This window comes from Bufo bufo, chromosome 10 (genome assembly GCF_905171765.1).
Source record: "Bufo bufo chromosome 10, aBufBuf1.1, whole genome shotgun sequence".
In the NCBI taxonomy this organism is placed as follows: domain Eukaryota; kingdom Metazoa; phylum Chordata; class Amphibia; order Anura; family Bufonidae; genus Bufo; species Bufo bufo.
Genome location: NC_053398.1, coordinates 127,600,907 through 127,616,983, shown reverse-complemented (window position 1 = coordinate 127,616,983; position 16,077 = coordinate 127,600,907). Strand labels below are relative to the sequence as shown.

At 43.1% G+C, this 16,077-nt stretch overlaps 1 protein-coding gene across 1 annotated transcript in view; it reads right to left on the bottom strand.

Annotated features, from left to right (window-relative positions):
• Positions 1-319: 319 nt before the first annotated feature.
• CDH5 (cadherin 5) overlaps positions 320-16,077 on the bottom strand; it is a 42,190-nt gene continuing 26,432 nt past the window's right edge. The window contains exons 6-12 of the mRNA XM_040410589.1: positions 14,199-14,386; positions 13,866-14,119; positions 10,500-10,624; positions 9,473-9,621; positions 6,927-7,035; positions 2,961-3,212; positions 320-2,663 (exon numbers count right to left, since the gene is read on the bottom strand). Coding sequence (XP_040266523.1) covers positions 2,173-2,663; positions 2,961-3,212; positions 6,927-7,035; positions 9,473-9,621; positions 10,500-10,624; positions 13,866-14,119; positions 14,199-14,386 — 1,568 coding nt within the window. The 3' untranslated portion in view covers positions 320-2,172. The remainder of the gene's footprint in view (positions 2,664-2,960; positions 3,213-6,926; positions 7,036-9,472; positions 9,622-10,499; positions 10,625-13,865; positions 14,120-14,198; positions 14,387-16,077) is intronic.

Below are 16,077 nucleotides of genomic sequence, written 5' to 3'. Positions count from 1 at the left end.
TATTGCTTCTAATGATAAGAAAATTATTTAAAAAAAATACCATATATACACAAAAAAACGACAAATTCAAATGTTGTCCGTTGTCTTTAGTCAGCGTTTCATAGGTATTTGCCTAAAATACTGCACTCCTTTCCATAGTCATCTAGACCACAAAACGCGTCAGCGATGTCAGCATATATATCGTTCTTGCTTGCTTCACGCCATATGTTTGTAATGGGTCAGAATTCCTCCACTGCAGTATGTCACATAAAAAGTCCTCTTTAGGTTCATTCTTGCATTTGTTACTTTGGCTTAAAGGAATTGTCCAGAAATTTCATAATTTTTTTAATGTCTGAGAATAGTTAATAAAAGTAGTAATTCCCACCTTGCTGCTCCGGTTCTGATGCTTCTCGAGTCCTCCACAAGTCTCTGCACCTTCTGCTCCCCCTCAACTTGAAAATGTGATCTCTCAGCCAATCACTGGTCGTAGCGGTGACCCGCCTCGGCATATTTCTATGTCGAGAGGGACCAGACTGGCAGAGGACCTGGGAAACGTTGCCACAAGCGTGTCAGGATAGGTACGATATTGCTTCTTTTATTTTATTCCACCAACTGTTTTTAAATAGCTGGACATCCCCTTTAAGGCCTAACTCCACTGCAGTAATTATAGAGACATATCATAATTAGTATGACATATCTTTGCAGAACCTATGTTTATTTCTATACTATCATCTTTTTGGATTTTATAGGCTTCGATATTTCAGGTTGCCTAGCAATCCTTTAACTTTCTGTCTGGGCGACCACCATTTCATGACACGCGGCTACATTGAATGAAGTGGTCATGCAATGTCTACTGCGAGAAGATATCTCATGTGTTAGGTGTTCCCACTCTGGTGTCAGGAAGCATACAGTAAGAACATAGCTCAAGGAACTATACACCTGAAAGATGAATCTCGCTGGAGAAGCACATACTAAGCTCCGTTTTTTGGGAAGGAGCCTTTGGAGAGTTTATATGGCAAATAGAGATGGACATTTCAATCATGGTTGGGTTGCACCCCATTTCTATACCTACCACCCATTGCTATGATTTCTGATATTTCCTAAAAAATGACTCTATGTACCTCCAAATCTTTACAAACTGAACCCAGCAAGTACTTAATTCATACTAAAGTGTACTCATCTTTATATTCTTAGGCATAAATAAGTCAATAGCACATGTAAAAATATTAAAGTTTGTAATATATCTCATTAAAGGGGCAGGCCCATCTCAGAAATTGGTGGCATGTTGCTAGAATATGCCACCAGTGTTAGATAGGTGCAGGTATTCAGATCTGGAACCCACTCCTGTCTCCAGAACGGTGACCCCTGAAGTGAAAAAGTGCACGCAACGCATGCGCAGCATGCTTTATATTAATTTCTGCAGTCCGAAAATAACCGAGTGAGCACTCTCAGCTATTTTCGGGAGCCCGATAGCTGTGAATGGAGAGCGCACTGTCTCTCCTTTCACCGCTATGAGACTACTGGAAATAGCTGGACTAGAGCTCGGCTATTTTAGAAGCTCCCAGAGCGATGAATGGAGAGTGGCTACCCTATCCTTCACTACGGGGGTCTGTTCTGAAAATAGGAGTGGGTCCCAGATGTAGGATCTGTACCTATCTGACGTTGTTGGCATATCCTAACAATGTGCCATCAATGTCTGAGAAGGGAATACCCCTTTAAGGAAAATGTCTGTAATTCCCCTTTACCTGTAAATGTTCAGAATCCTCCTCCTTCCCCTCAAAATCCATCTAGTATGAAGCTGTAAGTACTAGGCATGGAGGAGGGAGATGTAGCTGCAGTATCCCCTCCTCAGTGTCTGTATAAGAGGGGAGAGGGAGCAGCAGGAAAGGACACATCTGATTGGTCAGAGCACACAGCACAGCTCTCCAGCTCCACACCAAGAGCCGGACCACTCAGCATTACAGAGAGAAGAAGAATGCAGATTAGACAGAATAAAATATCTCATATAGCTTCCTATATGTGATAAGGTGTGCTTTAATACATCATTTTAATGGAGGCCTCAAAAGGTGACCCAATGGTTCTCCATCTCATTGGTGGCTCCCATCCAGAGTCTGAATATCAGAATGGGTAGATGTTCTACTAACTGGAGTGTATGGATGTATGTGTTTATTGAGTGTTTACCGGGCAGCCATGTTAATAAGGAAACTCTTCCAGGTGTTCTAGGCCGTACATGTCAGCCAGCATCTTGAACCTGGGACCCCAGTCATTTAACACATCATAGTCAATTTCAGAATCCGATGATCCAGATTCCAGGGAACTGAGAGATTCCACAATGGATTCTGAGCCTTCATAGCCGAATATGTGCAGAGTGTCATAGGGGAGGCATTCTCCGTCGTTGTCTGCGTCCTCTTTCTTTGCTTCAATCACGGAGAACATGTCTCCATTTCTGGAAGGTTTCTGGACCTGGGCGTACAGGCCGGGATAAGCCTCCATGTCAGGCTTTGATCTCACTACGTTTCTACGCACGGAATTGAGCACAGAGACATCATAGCCATTGGTGTCCATTTCTCCTCCTCCTTCCTCGTCGTAGGTCACCAGCTGCTCGTGGATTTCCGCAGGGTTCTTGACTAATATCATAGGATGATGACTGCGCATTCTTCTCAGTATCAGAAATGATGCGAGGACTGTAATAATGAAACATAAAACCAAGGTCAAGATGGAGACTCTCTAAAGAGCCAACAGGCTTTATCGTGAGATATAGATATGTTTGAGAATCATGCTATAAGAAATAAACCCAGTGGCTAGTGATTTGTTCCAATCAGGTCCATCTTGGGTTGTCTTCTGCTGGACCCAAGATGTTTACTTTTGTGTAGGAGCATGGGCCCACTGAAGGATCCCCTGGGGAAGATTCAGTGCTTCTATGGAGCCCATGAGGGGATGGATGCCATGAAAAAGCATTCGAAGGTGGCATGAAAACTTACCAATCAGAAGAATTAGGGCTAGACTGCATAGGATGATAATGATGGTTGATGCCGATACTGCCGTATACTTTAGAGCCTCCTCACAGAATGTGAATTCCCCTTCTTCATTACACTTGCAGACATTGATGGTCAGAGTATTGGTGCTGCTCAGGGATGGCACTCCATTGTCAGAGATGACAATGGGCAGGTAGTAGAACTTGGTCACATCACGGTTAAAGGCTCCATTCTTGACGACGATGCTTGCTGTATTATCTGCAAAAGGTAACGTTACACCAGATGGTAAGGATGGCCATCGACAAGATCTTAAATCACAGCTCTATGAAAAAAAAAGCACCCAAAAGTGAAAAATCCCCCCCGATTTATTTACATGTCCCATGCGAGGGGTCTTTATCAAGCATCAGTGTATGAGTCCTGGAAACCTCTGAGTGGTAATTACTGGCTATGAGGCTGCAATGGTAGTAGTCACAGCTGGCCCTGGTGCCTGACGGGGCGGAGTGACCCATCTGCCACATGAGATGACACCTGTACTATAAATGGCACAGATTTTGCTTCAAGTTACACCTCTTCTGGATATCTAAACTTTATGTTCTCCTCAACATGGTGTGACCCTTAATGCCCCCATACATATTAGAGTATTGCCGTCGAACCCACAATTTTCAGGGCGGTTGGACCACAATGTAATGTATAGGAAGAGCTTCTGACTCTCCCACAGCACATGATGTCGGAGGAGAGAAGAGTCTGGTGAACTGAATTTCAAAGCTCAACCCTTATGTTCTCCCAGGGGATAAGCCGCCATAGTTGCGTGGCAGCGGCTTTCTCCTCTCTCTGAATGAGCATTTGGCTGACAGCTTTGAAAAGGGGCACCTTTAGATTGAGCGATTTAATTATCTTCTGCATGGGCAGTAATAGATAGAGTGGGTTCTCCAGTCTTTGAAGGCACAGCTTGTATTGTTGGATGCTCCAAGGCCAAGATGTCTTCCTGGATGTTTTTGTAGTCTGGACTCTCTCAAATTTGACCTATATCTTCATGTCCATTTACTTTACTAATATATAGACTTGGTGCTGGTCCGTGCAGGTGAGTCAGGAGTAGGGTGGCCACAGCTGGGTATCATATCCAGATGTTTTATAGCTCATGTTTTGTGCAAGAAAATGACCACTCACAGGGTTATAGACCGTACAGGGAAATTTCCAGGACCCAGGATCTATTCAATTTCACAATTCCAAAAGCCTGAGGCTATCTCATTCCTGTTTCTGGTCATTTATCATATTGATTATAAGACTTAACATTAATATGTATTTGTTAAAACCAATTACCCAAAAAAAGCTAACGTTAATAAAAATTATAAGTGGCCATCTGAGTGTGTTTTTTCTTTTTCAGTAATTATTTTACCAGCTGTGAGGGATCCACTGGGATATTATCTTCATATCCCTTATAGTCACTATGCTATGGAGCTCCATTTCCCCCTGAGGAAGCCGCGGGTGCGGTGAAACATGTTGGGGGAGCTGCGTGTTTAGTATTTTAACACAAGTGACCAGATGAATGAATGTGTGTGAAGGGGTGTACCGCAGACCCCCTGATTGCTCACACAAACAATTGAATGAGAAAGTAAATATAGCGATGAGGGACAGATAGTCACAAATACAAGATCAGGTCAACAGGATAGAACAGCGCTAGGAATTACATCATACAACCTGTGATTGAGCATAAAAGCGCTGGGAGCAATTAGATAGATTGTGTTGCTACTTTGGCTGCAACATTAGCAACTAATATTGACACTAATTGTTACAAAGTAAATGCAAAGTGGATAAAGCCATAGCATAGTGACTATAAGGGATATGAAGATAATATCCCAGTGGATCCCTCACAGCTGTTAAAATAATTACTGAAAAAGAAAAAACACACTCAGATGGCCACTTATAATTTTTATTAATGTTAGCTTTTTTTGGGTAATTGGTTTTAACAAATACTAAGTCTTATAATCAATATGATAAATGACCAGAAACAGGAATTGTTTATTTCAAGTCCAAACACTGTGCATTTCCTATTTTGCAACTGTTTATGTTCACGTGTAATGTGCCTGGTTCGCCAGCAGGTGGCAGCTAGTATGGCAGAGCTACACTTAGAGAGAATGGAGCTTTCCATTCTATTCTAACACCCCCCCCCCCCTCTGTGGAGTGGTGGGCCAGTCCCACTTCCTGCAGGAAGGGTGGGTCCCAGTTAGTGAGCAGTCTAGCTTACCCCCTGCTAGGGGAAGGAAGCAAGTGCTGGGCACGCGCTGTTGGACGTGCCTATGCCCAAGCCAAGCCAGCTAGAGCACCTTCAGCTCTGCTGGACATGGAGGCCACAGCTTAGAGCCTCAGGAGCCAGGAGGAACAGTTCCCTGGTATAATCTACAGTCAGAGAAGTTGCAGCATAGAGAAGAAGCAAAGATTCTATTTAAGCCTGTCAGTACAGCAGAGTCAGAGAGCAACCGATGTAGCAGAGACGATTTTGCCTGCCAGAGTTTTAATACCAAAGCCTACTAGGAGAAACGTTTATGCAAAGTAAAGCTGCTTTTCAACTTCATCACAAGGTCTGGACTCAATTTATTCTTCATCCCCAAGTTAACTTTTCCCCTTTTTCTGCTTCGGAGCGAACGTATCCAGGTAGGAGCACCGTGACACAACATTACTTAAAGGGACATATTAGGCCACCCTATACCACTCGGCCATTCCATTACCTTGAAAATAGGGCCTTGGGTCGCGGAGAACACTGCAACTGGTGTCATAAGACTCTGTCCAATCTCAAATAGGGCCCCAGGGGGTGGCCACTAGACTTGAAGCCTAAGAGGCAGTGGACAAATGGCCAGGAATGCAGGCATCTCAGGCTCCAGGCTGGAAGAGGCCTTTGGCTTGCACTACGGATGGTAATGCTGAGCCTGCCTACTTGTGTTACTCCCATCTTCTGTCAATTAGGATGGGCCACATTTAGTTTTTTTCCAGGGCCACTTTAAGTCACCAGTCCATCCCTGACCACTCAAGTCATAGTAGTGACTATCTTACTGTGTGTGGCGGAGGCTTCCTGGTTTGCCTTGATCACTATTCTTTTGTAAATTCTACCATGTCCGCAAAGACTTGGGGAGGATTAGAAAAACATGGCTGTTTTCTTCCAGAAACTTCACCACACCTGTCCATGGGTTGTGCCAGGTATTGCATGTCAGTTCCACTGAGGATTGAGCTGCCATACCACACACAACCTGTGGGAAGGTGGGGCACTGTTTTAGGAAGAAAGAGATAAACGCATCTATTCTAAAATTCAAAAGATTGACCCAAAAAGTTCTACGGAACCCAAAATATGTGCCGTCTGATTCAGGAGGATCAAGGTGAGAGAGGGGGAGTGAAGCAGAGAGAAAGAGAGAGTTACTTTTTCAGGCAATGAGAGCAGTTTGTGAATTAATTTGTCTCGGATCAAATCAATCGATTAGGCCGAATTGGAGACAAAGAAATTCTCTCATCTCTGCCACCATGTTTTTCTAATCCCAGACAAACCCTTTAAGGACACTGTGTTTTTTGGCTTAGCCAGGATTGATATCGCGCGTTGAGAAAATATTTTCATTGCACAGTTGCGGTGAGGAACGTGTTGGTGCCATACAAATGTGAGGCTGATGATACCATCACATTACTCATCTTGTGCTCGGTAATACGTTCTCATTCTTCTCCCTGTTGTTTCCGCCTCATATTTTAAGAGAGAAGTTTACAAATTCACCATCTGCTGAGTTCTGTTCTAGTGGAGCATGGGGCAAACAGATTACAAAGGGAAATGCATGCTGTACCACGGCGGATGGAAGTCACCAGCGGTTCCTCGGACCCCCTGTTGAGATTCCATTGACCAAAGTATAAGAATCAAAAATTCTACATTTACAACACCACATCCTGAGTTTTCTGTGTGCGCGCACTGAAGCCTAGCTGGGAAGAATAGCACAATACCGTGATTATCCACCACTGTGAAATTGGTTTCTTTTTCCGCTGAATAATATGTAAACTTCGTTCCCGGCACCATTTCATCCTTATCGGTTGCAGAGATCGTTAAGATGGCCTACGAGGACACCAAGAAATGGAGTTAAGTTTTTTTGCTCAATTATTACAGTTTTTCAGAAGGCCTAATGCAGCAATAATGCAAAAAATACTCTACTTCCCCTACCCTATAGGACATTGAGAAGAATCATAGATTGGGCCTCCCCTAAGATTACATTTACACATAAAAAATGGTAATGGTATGTAAGGAGTAGGTAAATATTATGCTTCCAATTAAAGGGGTTTTCCTGGAGTTCAATTTTAATGCCCTATCTTTGGGATAGGTCATCAATACTGGATTGGTGGGGATCTGACTCCTGCTACTCCTACTGTTCAGCTGTTTGAAGAGGCTCTTAAGCGTTATGGCCTCTTCTTAGGCCAGTGATGTCTTGTTCATCGGTTACATGGCCTATGTGCAGCTCAGTCCTATTCAAGTGAATAGGTCTAGGCGGCAATACCAAGCACAGCCACTATACAAGGTATGGCGCAGTGCTTGGTTTGCTGTGAGAAGGCCACAGTGCTCATCGAAGGCCCGTGGCGTCTTCAAAAGGGTGATCAATGTGGGGTGGCAGGAGTGTACATATGCAGGTTCTACTATGGTGAAGTGTCATACACCTTGAGATACTAGGTTGCTTGGACTTGAATGGCAGTGATACCACCATGCCTAGTAGCTGGCACCAAGAATGATTTGTTTCCCAGGATGATGCCAACATAAGCATAGGCCAAGGAAGAGACTATGATGTAGGGCAGAGAGGAATTAATAAGAGAGTGGTTTGGTGGCAATGGGCTGTGTAATGGAAAGACCTGTGTAACGCCCCAGAGTGGCATTACCACCTTTGCACCCCGCTACTGTCTTTATTGGTTAACCTCATGTCATCATGTGTATTTATTTCAGGTCCAAACACTGTGCATTTCCTATTTTGCAGCTGTTATGTTCAATTGTAATGTGCCTGGTTCACCAGCAGGTGGCAGAGCTACAGTTAGGTAGAATGGAGCTTTCCATTCCATTCTAACCCCCCTCTGTGGAGGAGTGGGCGAGTCCCACTTCCTGCAGGAAGGCTGGGGACCAGTTTAGTTGCAGTCTAGCTTACCCCTTGCTAGGGGAAGGAAGCAAGTGCTGGGCACGTCGCTGTTGGACGTGCCCAAGCCAAGCCAGCTAGAGCACCTTCAGTTCTGCTGGATATGGAGGCCACGGCTTAGAGCCTCAGGAGCCAGGAGGAAAAGTTCCCTGGTATAATCTAGAGTCAGACTTCAAAGAGAGAAGTTGCAGCATAAAAAAGAAGCTAAGTTATCCAGCAAGCCTGTCAGCACAGCAGAGCCAGAGAGCAACAGATGTAGCAGAATTGAGTTTGCCTGGGGGAACCAAGACAAAGCCTGCAAACCATTTTGGAGAATGTTTATGCAAAGTAAAGCTGCTATTCAACTTCATCACAAGGTCTGGACTCAAGTTATTTCTTTCATCCCTCAATTACTACCCCTTATTTGTCTGCTTCGGAGCCAAGGCTTGGGGACAAGCCATATCCAAGTAGGAGCACCGTGACACAAGTACACTTAAAGGGACATTTTAGGCCACCCTATACCACTCGGCCATTCCTACACCTGGGTACCATCACCATTACCAACAGGGGACCTGGGTACTAAGTCCGCTTTGCTGCACCTGCAATTGGCTTAAGTAATTGTTAGGTCTGGCTTGTCCGTCAGTGGAGTGTCGGTGGGCTGGAGGCCGCAGTGACAAGGGGCCTGTGAAGATGTTGCACAGTGGGCCACCTGGTCTGCTTTGGGTCTTGATCCATCTGTTATCTATCATAGTATCTATCAAGGCCTTGGGAACATCATTATAGAGCAGATGGAGAACCTACGACCTGTTTATATGGTGAATATAGTCTTATGATTTTTGTTTTGTACATGGAGATATTTGTATCCTCCTCCTTGCCTCCTGACACTGGTCATTATTGGCTGCAAGATGTTCTGTGGTTGCTCACTAGTGGGACATACAAGGTAATAATGTACAATAAAATATGGTATTTGCACCCTAGGTAAGCAAATGCTTAAAACACCCAACCCAAGGCAAAGAACATGTATGGGTCATAGAATAGACCACTCATAACCAAAAATGGATTGGAGGACCTTGGACTCTCCAAAAGAAGGCCAACTAGGACCTTCCTAAAGGAGGTGCACCCAGGCACTAGATCCTACAGAGGGCCCCAAAAAGTCCATCTGTCCCATATAAGGAGACCAGTGCTATAAATGGCATGTGATGGTTGGGATGCCCTGTTACAATTTTTTCAGGATCTTCAAGTTACACCTCTGTGGGCCAGTTCTATATGGGGAGGGAGCATCAGAACCATGTCCTCAAGTTGGACCAAGGTATCTAACACTGAATTACCATTGACAGTGACCATGAAACGGCTCTCTACAGCTTATGAATATCTGTACACAAGTAGATCACCAACACTTACGAGGTTATTGGCCGTATTCTCGCACACTGTTGGAGCATAGGGCTCTGCAAATTCGGGAGCGTTGTCATTGACATCCAGCACCTGTATGTAAACGCTTACTGATGATGATTTCATGGTTGGAGAGTCTGACGATTTCTTAGTCGAAGAGTCTAGAATGAAGGTTTATTATTATAAAATATCTGACAAATAATGACATTTTCTTTCCTCACCAGATCAACCCCTTTACATAGCCCTATTATGGCATATGGATGATATAGAGCGGGGGTCTCCTCTCTATGACCCTATGGGCCTGGCTTATTTATGTATTACATGGTTGTGCAATCATTTGGCATATAACACTGCATTGGCTCTATGAAATGTAAGGCTATGGATTTACACAGGGGGAGGTCGTGAAGCCACAAACAGGTCAATCATTTTTAGATTTCTAAAGCCTAAAGGGGGATTCTCATCTCAACATTTATGCCATATCCGCAGAATGGGGCCCATCTTGTGGCTGCTGTGAATGGAGAGGTGACTTCTCGCCATTCACCTCCATGGGACTTATGAAAATGGCCAACTAAACCTTCTTGGCTATTTCTAAGTCTCATAGTAGTAAACAGAGAGAGCCATGCACGTGGGGGCCACATCTCCATTCATAGCAGCCACGAGATGGGGCCCAGTTCTCAAGATGAGTGTGGGTCCCATAAATGCATATCTCATAAATGTCGTGATGGGATTAACCCTTCAATGACTGCATTCTGAAAAGTTCTACAACTTTCTATTATACTGTGTGAATCAAGTCTTCGCTGTTTTCAAGATCTCTACTAGCTGACAGTGAATTGAACATCCTAATGTACATCTAGAGACTGATGTGATCCATGCACCTATGTTGGTCGAGTAAGATCAAGATTGCTTTTCGTTCTATGGAGGGAAACCATAATTTGTAAAAAAATAACCCATATACCATAATCTTCATACTACGGTAAAATATGCAATAACAAAATAGAGAATATTATATGATATTATAATACAATCTGTTTATCTTTACCTATTTCCTCAGCTGTTACAGTTATATTGTGCCAAGCTCTGGTCTCTCTGTCGAGCGACTTGATGTTAATATTTCCACTATTTGTCACTATGACAGAGTCGTCTTTGCCACTTTTGTCAGAATACCTATACAGAGAGAAGATATATTTCTCAAAATTATTGTAGCCACAGCCTTGTCCAGTCCGTAATGAGAAATTCTTTGATGAGCTGTTATTAGTGCACGGAGAAATGCATTTGGTCATTATTTAGGGTGATTAAAATTATTTGCCAATTAGACTGTAAGGAAATACTTTGGTCACCATCCCAAACCGCAACCAGCAAACTCAGAAACTGCTACCAGTCTTCCTTAACCACTCTGCACCAGAGCCTGCTGCAAGGCAGGATGGACTTGGCTGCTAGGGACTCACGTTACGTCTGCAGAGGAAGGTAGCAGAAAACTGGTGCGAGACCTACCACCTACCACTGGTGTGAGATCTACCTTCTAGTCGAAGACCTACCAGAATGGCCTGGGTGCAAAGAGTAGTAAACAAGCAGGGTCAGAACCAGAAGTGACAAAGCCCAAACAGCAGACAAAGGCCTCTTTCACACGGGCGTTGCAGGAAAAGGTGCGGGTGCGTTGCGGGAACATGCATGATTTTTCCGCACGAGTGCAAAACATTGTAATGCGTTTTGCACTCACGTGAGAAAAATCGGCATGTTCTGTAGATTGTACTGTGCACTATTGTACTATGCATTCTGTATTCAGAATGCTATTATTTTCCCTTATAACCATGTTATAAGGGAAAATAATAATGATCGGGTCTCCATCCTGATCGTCTCCTAGCAACCGTGCGTGAAAATCGCACCGCATCCGCACTTGCTTGCGGATGCTTGCGATTTTCACGCAACCCCATTCATTTCTATGGGGCCCGCGTTACGTGAAAAACGCACAAAGAGGAGCATGCTGCGATTTTCACGCAACGCACAAGTGATGCGTGAAAATCACCGCTCATGTGAACAGCCCCATAGAAATGAATGGGTCAGGATTCAGTGCTGGTGCAATGCGTTCAACTCACGCATCGCATCCACGCGGAATACTCGCCCGTGTGAAAGGGGCCAAAGGGTTAATCCAGAAACTAGCCATGGTCAGCAGCTCATTAGAAGCTAAGTCCACAGACGAGAGGTTAACCCCTTCATTACCAGCGCCGTATGTGTACGGCGCTGGAGCGATGTACGAACATGGCGCCCGCTTACACGTGCAGCGGGCGCCATGGCCAGAAAGTCTCTGCTGTTTCAAACCTTGACCGGCAATAATGCCTATCTCAGTAATTAAAGGCTTTAGATGCCGTGATCTTACCGATGCCCCGTGTGCCCAGTTGGGGCATCGGTAGTTGAGCTGAACACTTTCAGCCTCACTGACGAGGCTGCAAGTGTTCATGCTGCAATTCTTATTTTGGCCACCAGATGGCAGGCCAAGATAAGAAATGAGCAATATTGAGTTTAAATGGCATTTTAAAAATCCCTGATAGAACAAAATTAAATATTAAAAAACATAATTTATAGGCTCATATATGAGCCACAAAATCATCACAAAAGAGTAAAAAAAAATGTTAAGAAATAGAGATAAAAAGAAATCTAAAATTTTAAATCACCCCCTTTCCGTATAATAAAAAAATAAATACCTAAATACAATAAATATAAACATCATGGGTATCACTGCGACTGAAAATGCCCATACTATTAAAATAGAAAAAAAAAATCCAATACGGCGAATGGCATAACGGAAAAAAGGGTCAAAAATGGCTGATTTGACATTTTTTCATTGCTTCTCTTACCCAAAAAATGTAATAAAATGTGATCAAAAAGTCACGCACACTCCAAAATTGTATCAATAAAAGCTACAGATTGTTCCACAAAACATGAGCCCCTAAACAGCTCAGTAGACATAAGTATAAAAAAGTTATGGGGGTCAGAATTCGGTGATGCACATTTTTTTTAAATCAAAGTTGAAATTTATTTTTACACTATTTAGACATAAAGAACCTATACATATGGGGTATTTTGGTAATCATACTGACCCAGATAATAAAGGGCATGGGTCAGTTTTGCCTTAAACGAAACGCTGTGGGAACAAACCCCGTAAAACGGTGGAGGAATTGTGTTTTTTTTTTCCAATTCCACCCCACTTGGATTTTTTTTTACCGCTTTCCACTACACTTTATGCCATAGTTAATGGTGGCATTAGAAAGTACAACCTGTCCCTCAAAAAATAAGCCCTCATACAGCTATGTGACTGGAAATATAGAAAAGATATGACTCAAGGAAAATAGGGAAGACAAATGAAAACGCAAATATGAAAAAACCTCCGGTAGCCTAAGGGTTAATTCAGAAACTAGCCATGGTCATTACACAGAGGGAAAGTGAGCAGGTCTAGAGTTCAGGCGAAAACAGAGCCAAGACACACAAATATCTGTCTGTCTAACGATCTATCTATTTATCTATCTAAACGCAATCACCAGCAGCCGGCAATGACTAAGTAGCAGATGTAAGGCCCCTGTCAAGTGTAAATGTAAAGTGTATGTCCACCTTTGCCATTGTGCAGAAGCGTATAAATATATATGGGGTACAGGGGTAGCAGTTTCATTCATACATGGTGCCTGAGGGGGCCCCCTGCCACAGAGGAAGACATTATTATAGTTAAGTGGCACATAATACGCCCCCGTATGCATCTAACAGAATAAGGTCACTTAGCAAATAACTTAAATTAAACATTTCCTACTATTTTCTGTAAATGCTCATACGCAGACTTATGTGTCTCCATGGTTACAGACTACAAACAATACTGTTTGTAGTCAACTCCTCCAGGAAAGAGCTGCTTATGAAAGTTACTCCAAGGATTGGTAATTAATTATGAGCTACAGTAGAGATATTGGCATTTTTCCATTCAGTTGTGGTGACCATTTTTAGCAGTCGTGACAACAGGAAGTTCAGCCATATTGGTCGTCACCTTTGAATTATCTTTATGGCAACTGATGGTAAGGGGGTTAAAGGGAATGTTCATGTTAACAGAAAACGTCTGCTTTCACCCAGAAACAGTTGCAAACTGGGTTGTGTCTGGTATTACATTGAAGTGATTAGGTCTGAGCTGCAATATCACATACAACCTGTGGACGAGTGTAGCATTCTCTCCGGAAAGAGAGCAGCCATGTTTTTCTAAGGTTGAAGACAAGAGTTCCTTCACCAACCTGATCATGGCATACAGAGTCCATGACCTGTGCTTGCAACACAGATATCCAAGAAGTTCAACTTTTTTTTAATAACAAATTAAAATTACTCCTGAATTATTTCATACTATATGATACCATTGACGTTACATGACTAGTCTTACCGCACAGCTCTTTTGGGAGAATCGGGGTCTGTAGCCAGTACAAAACCGACAATTTTATTTTTCTCATCCTCTTTCACCTTGAACAGGTAGAAGGGTTGGCTGAATTCAGGGGGCTCGTCCACATCTAAGACGTTCACGACCACCTCTGTGGTGCTGCTTGGCCTTTGCTGCTTTGCCACTCGTAGGTCAATGGAGGGGTCGGTGACTTCAATGCTCATTCGGAATACTTTATCGATACTCTCATAGTCCAGTGGCTGGAATTAAAGACATGTGTTTTAACCAAAGCAATGAGCAGAGATAGGCAAAGAGATGCCCAGAGGGTCCCTTTCATACCTTTTTCAGAATGATTATCCCTTCATTGGTCTGTGGGTTGCTTTTGATCTGAAACCACTGTTCATACCTTCCTTTCATAAAAGTGTACTTTGCGAGTCTGTTCTGTGGTTCATCAATGTCTTCTACCAAAATCCTTCCAACTACTTCTCCAACTCTCAGATCCTCGTGGACATCGAATGTGTACTGTTCTGTGAATTTGAAGACATCAGAATAAGATAGAAAGTACCAGATTCTGGAAGGTCTACAAGATGTCAACTTCTCGAAGAACATTTTCTTGGACTCATACTTTCAAAAATGTACGTATGCCATAACTGCTTCCATCAGTGACATCCAAGTGACAACCTGACTACTATTGACCTGAACAGGATCTGAAAGTGCCAAAAGCATGTTACCAAGATTGTTTAGAGCTACTGGAGGTCCAGTTAATCATGCTTAAGGGACTGTGATGTATTATTTTAAAAAATGACTGTTTCTTAAAAAAAAATATTAACGTCACACCGGTGGTAAGTGGTATTGCAGCTCTACCCCATTCACATCCATAGAGGTGAGATGCCATACCAGATGCATCGGACAAGTGTTCTGCTTTATTTGGAAGAAGGCAGCCATGTTTTTCCAATTGTGGACATACCGTTTCAAGAAACAGGGCAGTGGCATAATGTCCAGATCTTATCTAATGGGATTTTTACTATTTTTGCTTATTACATGGGCTTAGAGAAGGCGTGAGGCTCCTTATAGATGGCTCGGGCTATAAAGAGTCAACTGGGCTAATTTAAAGAGGCTTCAAACCAGCTCATGGCAATTACATAGGGACAAATGACTATATGACTGTTCGTCCCCTATGCAGTATACAATATGGGGAGATGTGTCGTAAATGAAAGAGCATTTTGAAACCCATATTAAAGATCTGATCATCCAACAAAAGCTTAAACTGGGCACTGATCGGTAACAAGTGTTCTTATGAATGCTCATCCGCCCAATCATTGACTTGTGTAAGTGTCCTAAGAGCCACCACTTTTAGAGTACGGCCACAGATTCAGGTTTTGGGGTGTTTGGAAGATGAAAACAGGAATCGATAATAAAAGGAGAGAACGTATTAAGCACAGATCTTACTTCTCTTTTTTATTTTTTTTATTCTCTCCTGGTTTTGGCTTCCAAAACTGCATCAGAAAACCTGACTGTGTGGCGGTACCCTAAAGGTGTAGATGGCTATCTGATAGTAGCCCACCTAATAATGTGTTGTATGGGGTCAATGAAAGCAGTCTGCAAATGTCCTGATGGGGAATTATGGAATGGTCCTGGTAAGGAGAAACTGTCTCAGTAGGGAAAAACTCTTCAGGCATTAATGAGGTGGGAATATAACTTTCTTAGGGTATGCAGAAGACCTTCCTAGACCATAAGTATCATCATCAGTGAGTAGGTTGACATCATAACTGTTGTGTTTTTTTATGCTTTAAAATCTTAAAGGGAACCTGTCATCAACTTTATGCTGACCTCACTGAGGGCGGTATAAAGTAGTGACAGAAATGCTGATGTCAGCGGTGTGTCACTCATGAGCTAAAAGTCAGTGGTTGCTGAGAACCAGCATCATAATCATTGCAGCCCAGGCCTTGAAGAGTCCTGGTTATTCATCATCTCCCGCTCTCTCACCCATCTGCTGATGATTGGCAGTTCTCTCCTAGAGAGAAAGGGAGAAAACTAGGTAGAAGAAAGACTGTCAGTCATCAGCAAATGGGCGGCAGAGCAGGAATTCATGAATAACCAGGACTCTTCTCTGGTGGCCGTGACTCTTTTCCAGGCCCAGTCTGCAATGATTGTGATGTTTGTTCTCGACAACCAACATACTTTTAACATATAAATTACAGACTGCTGAAATCTACTC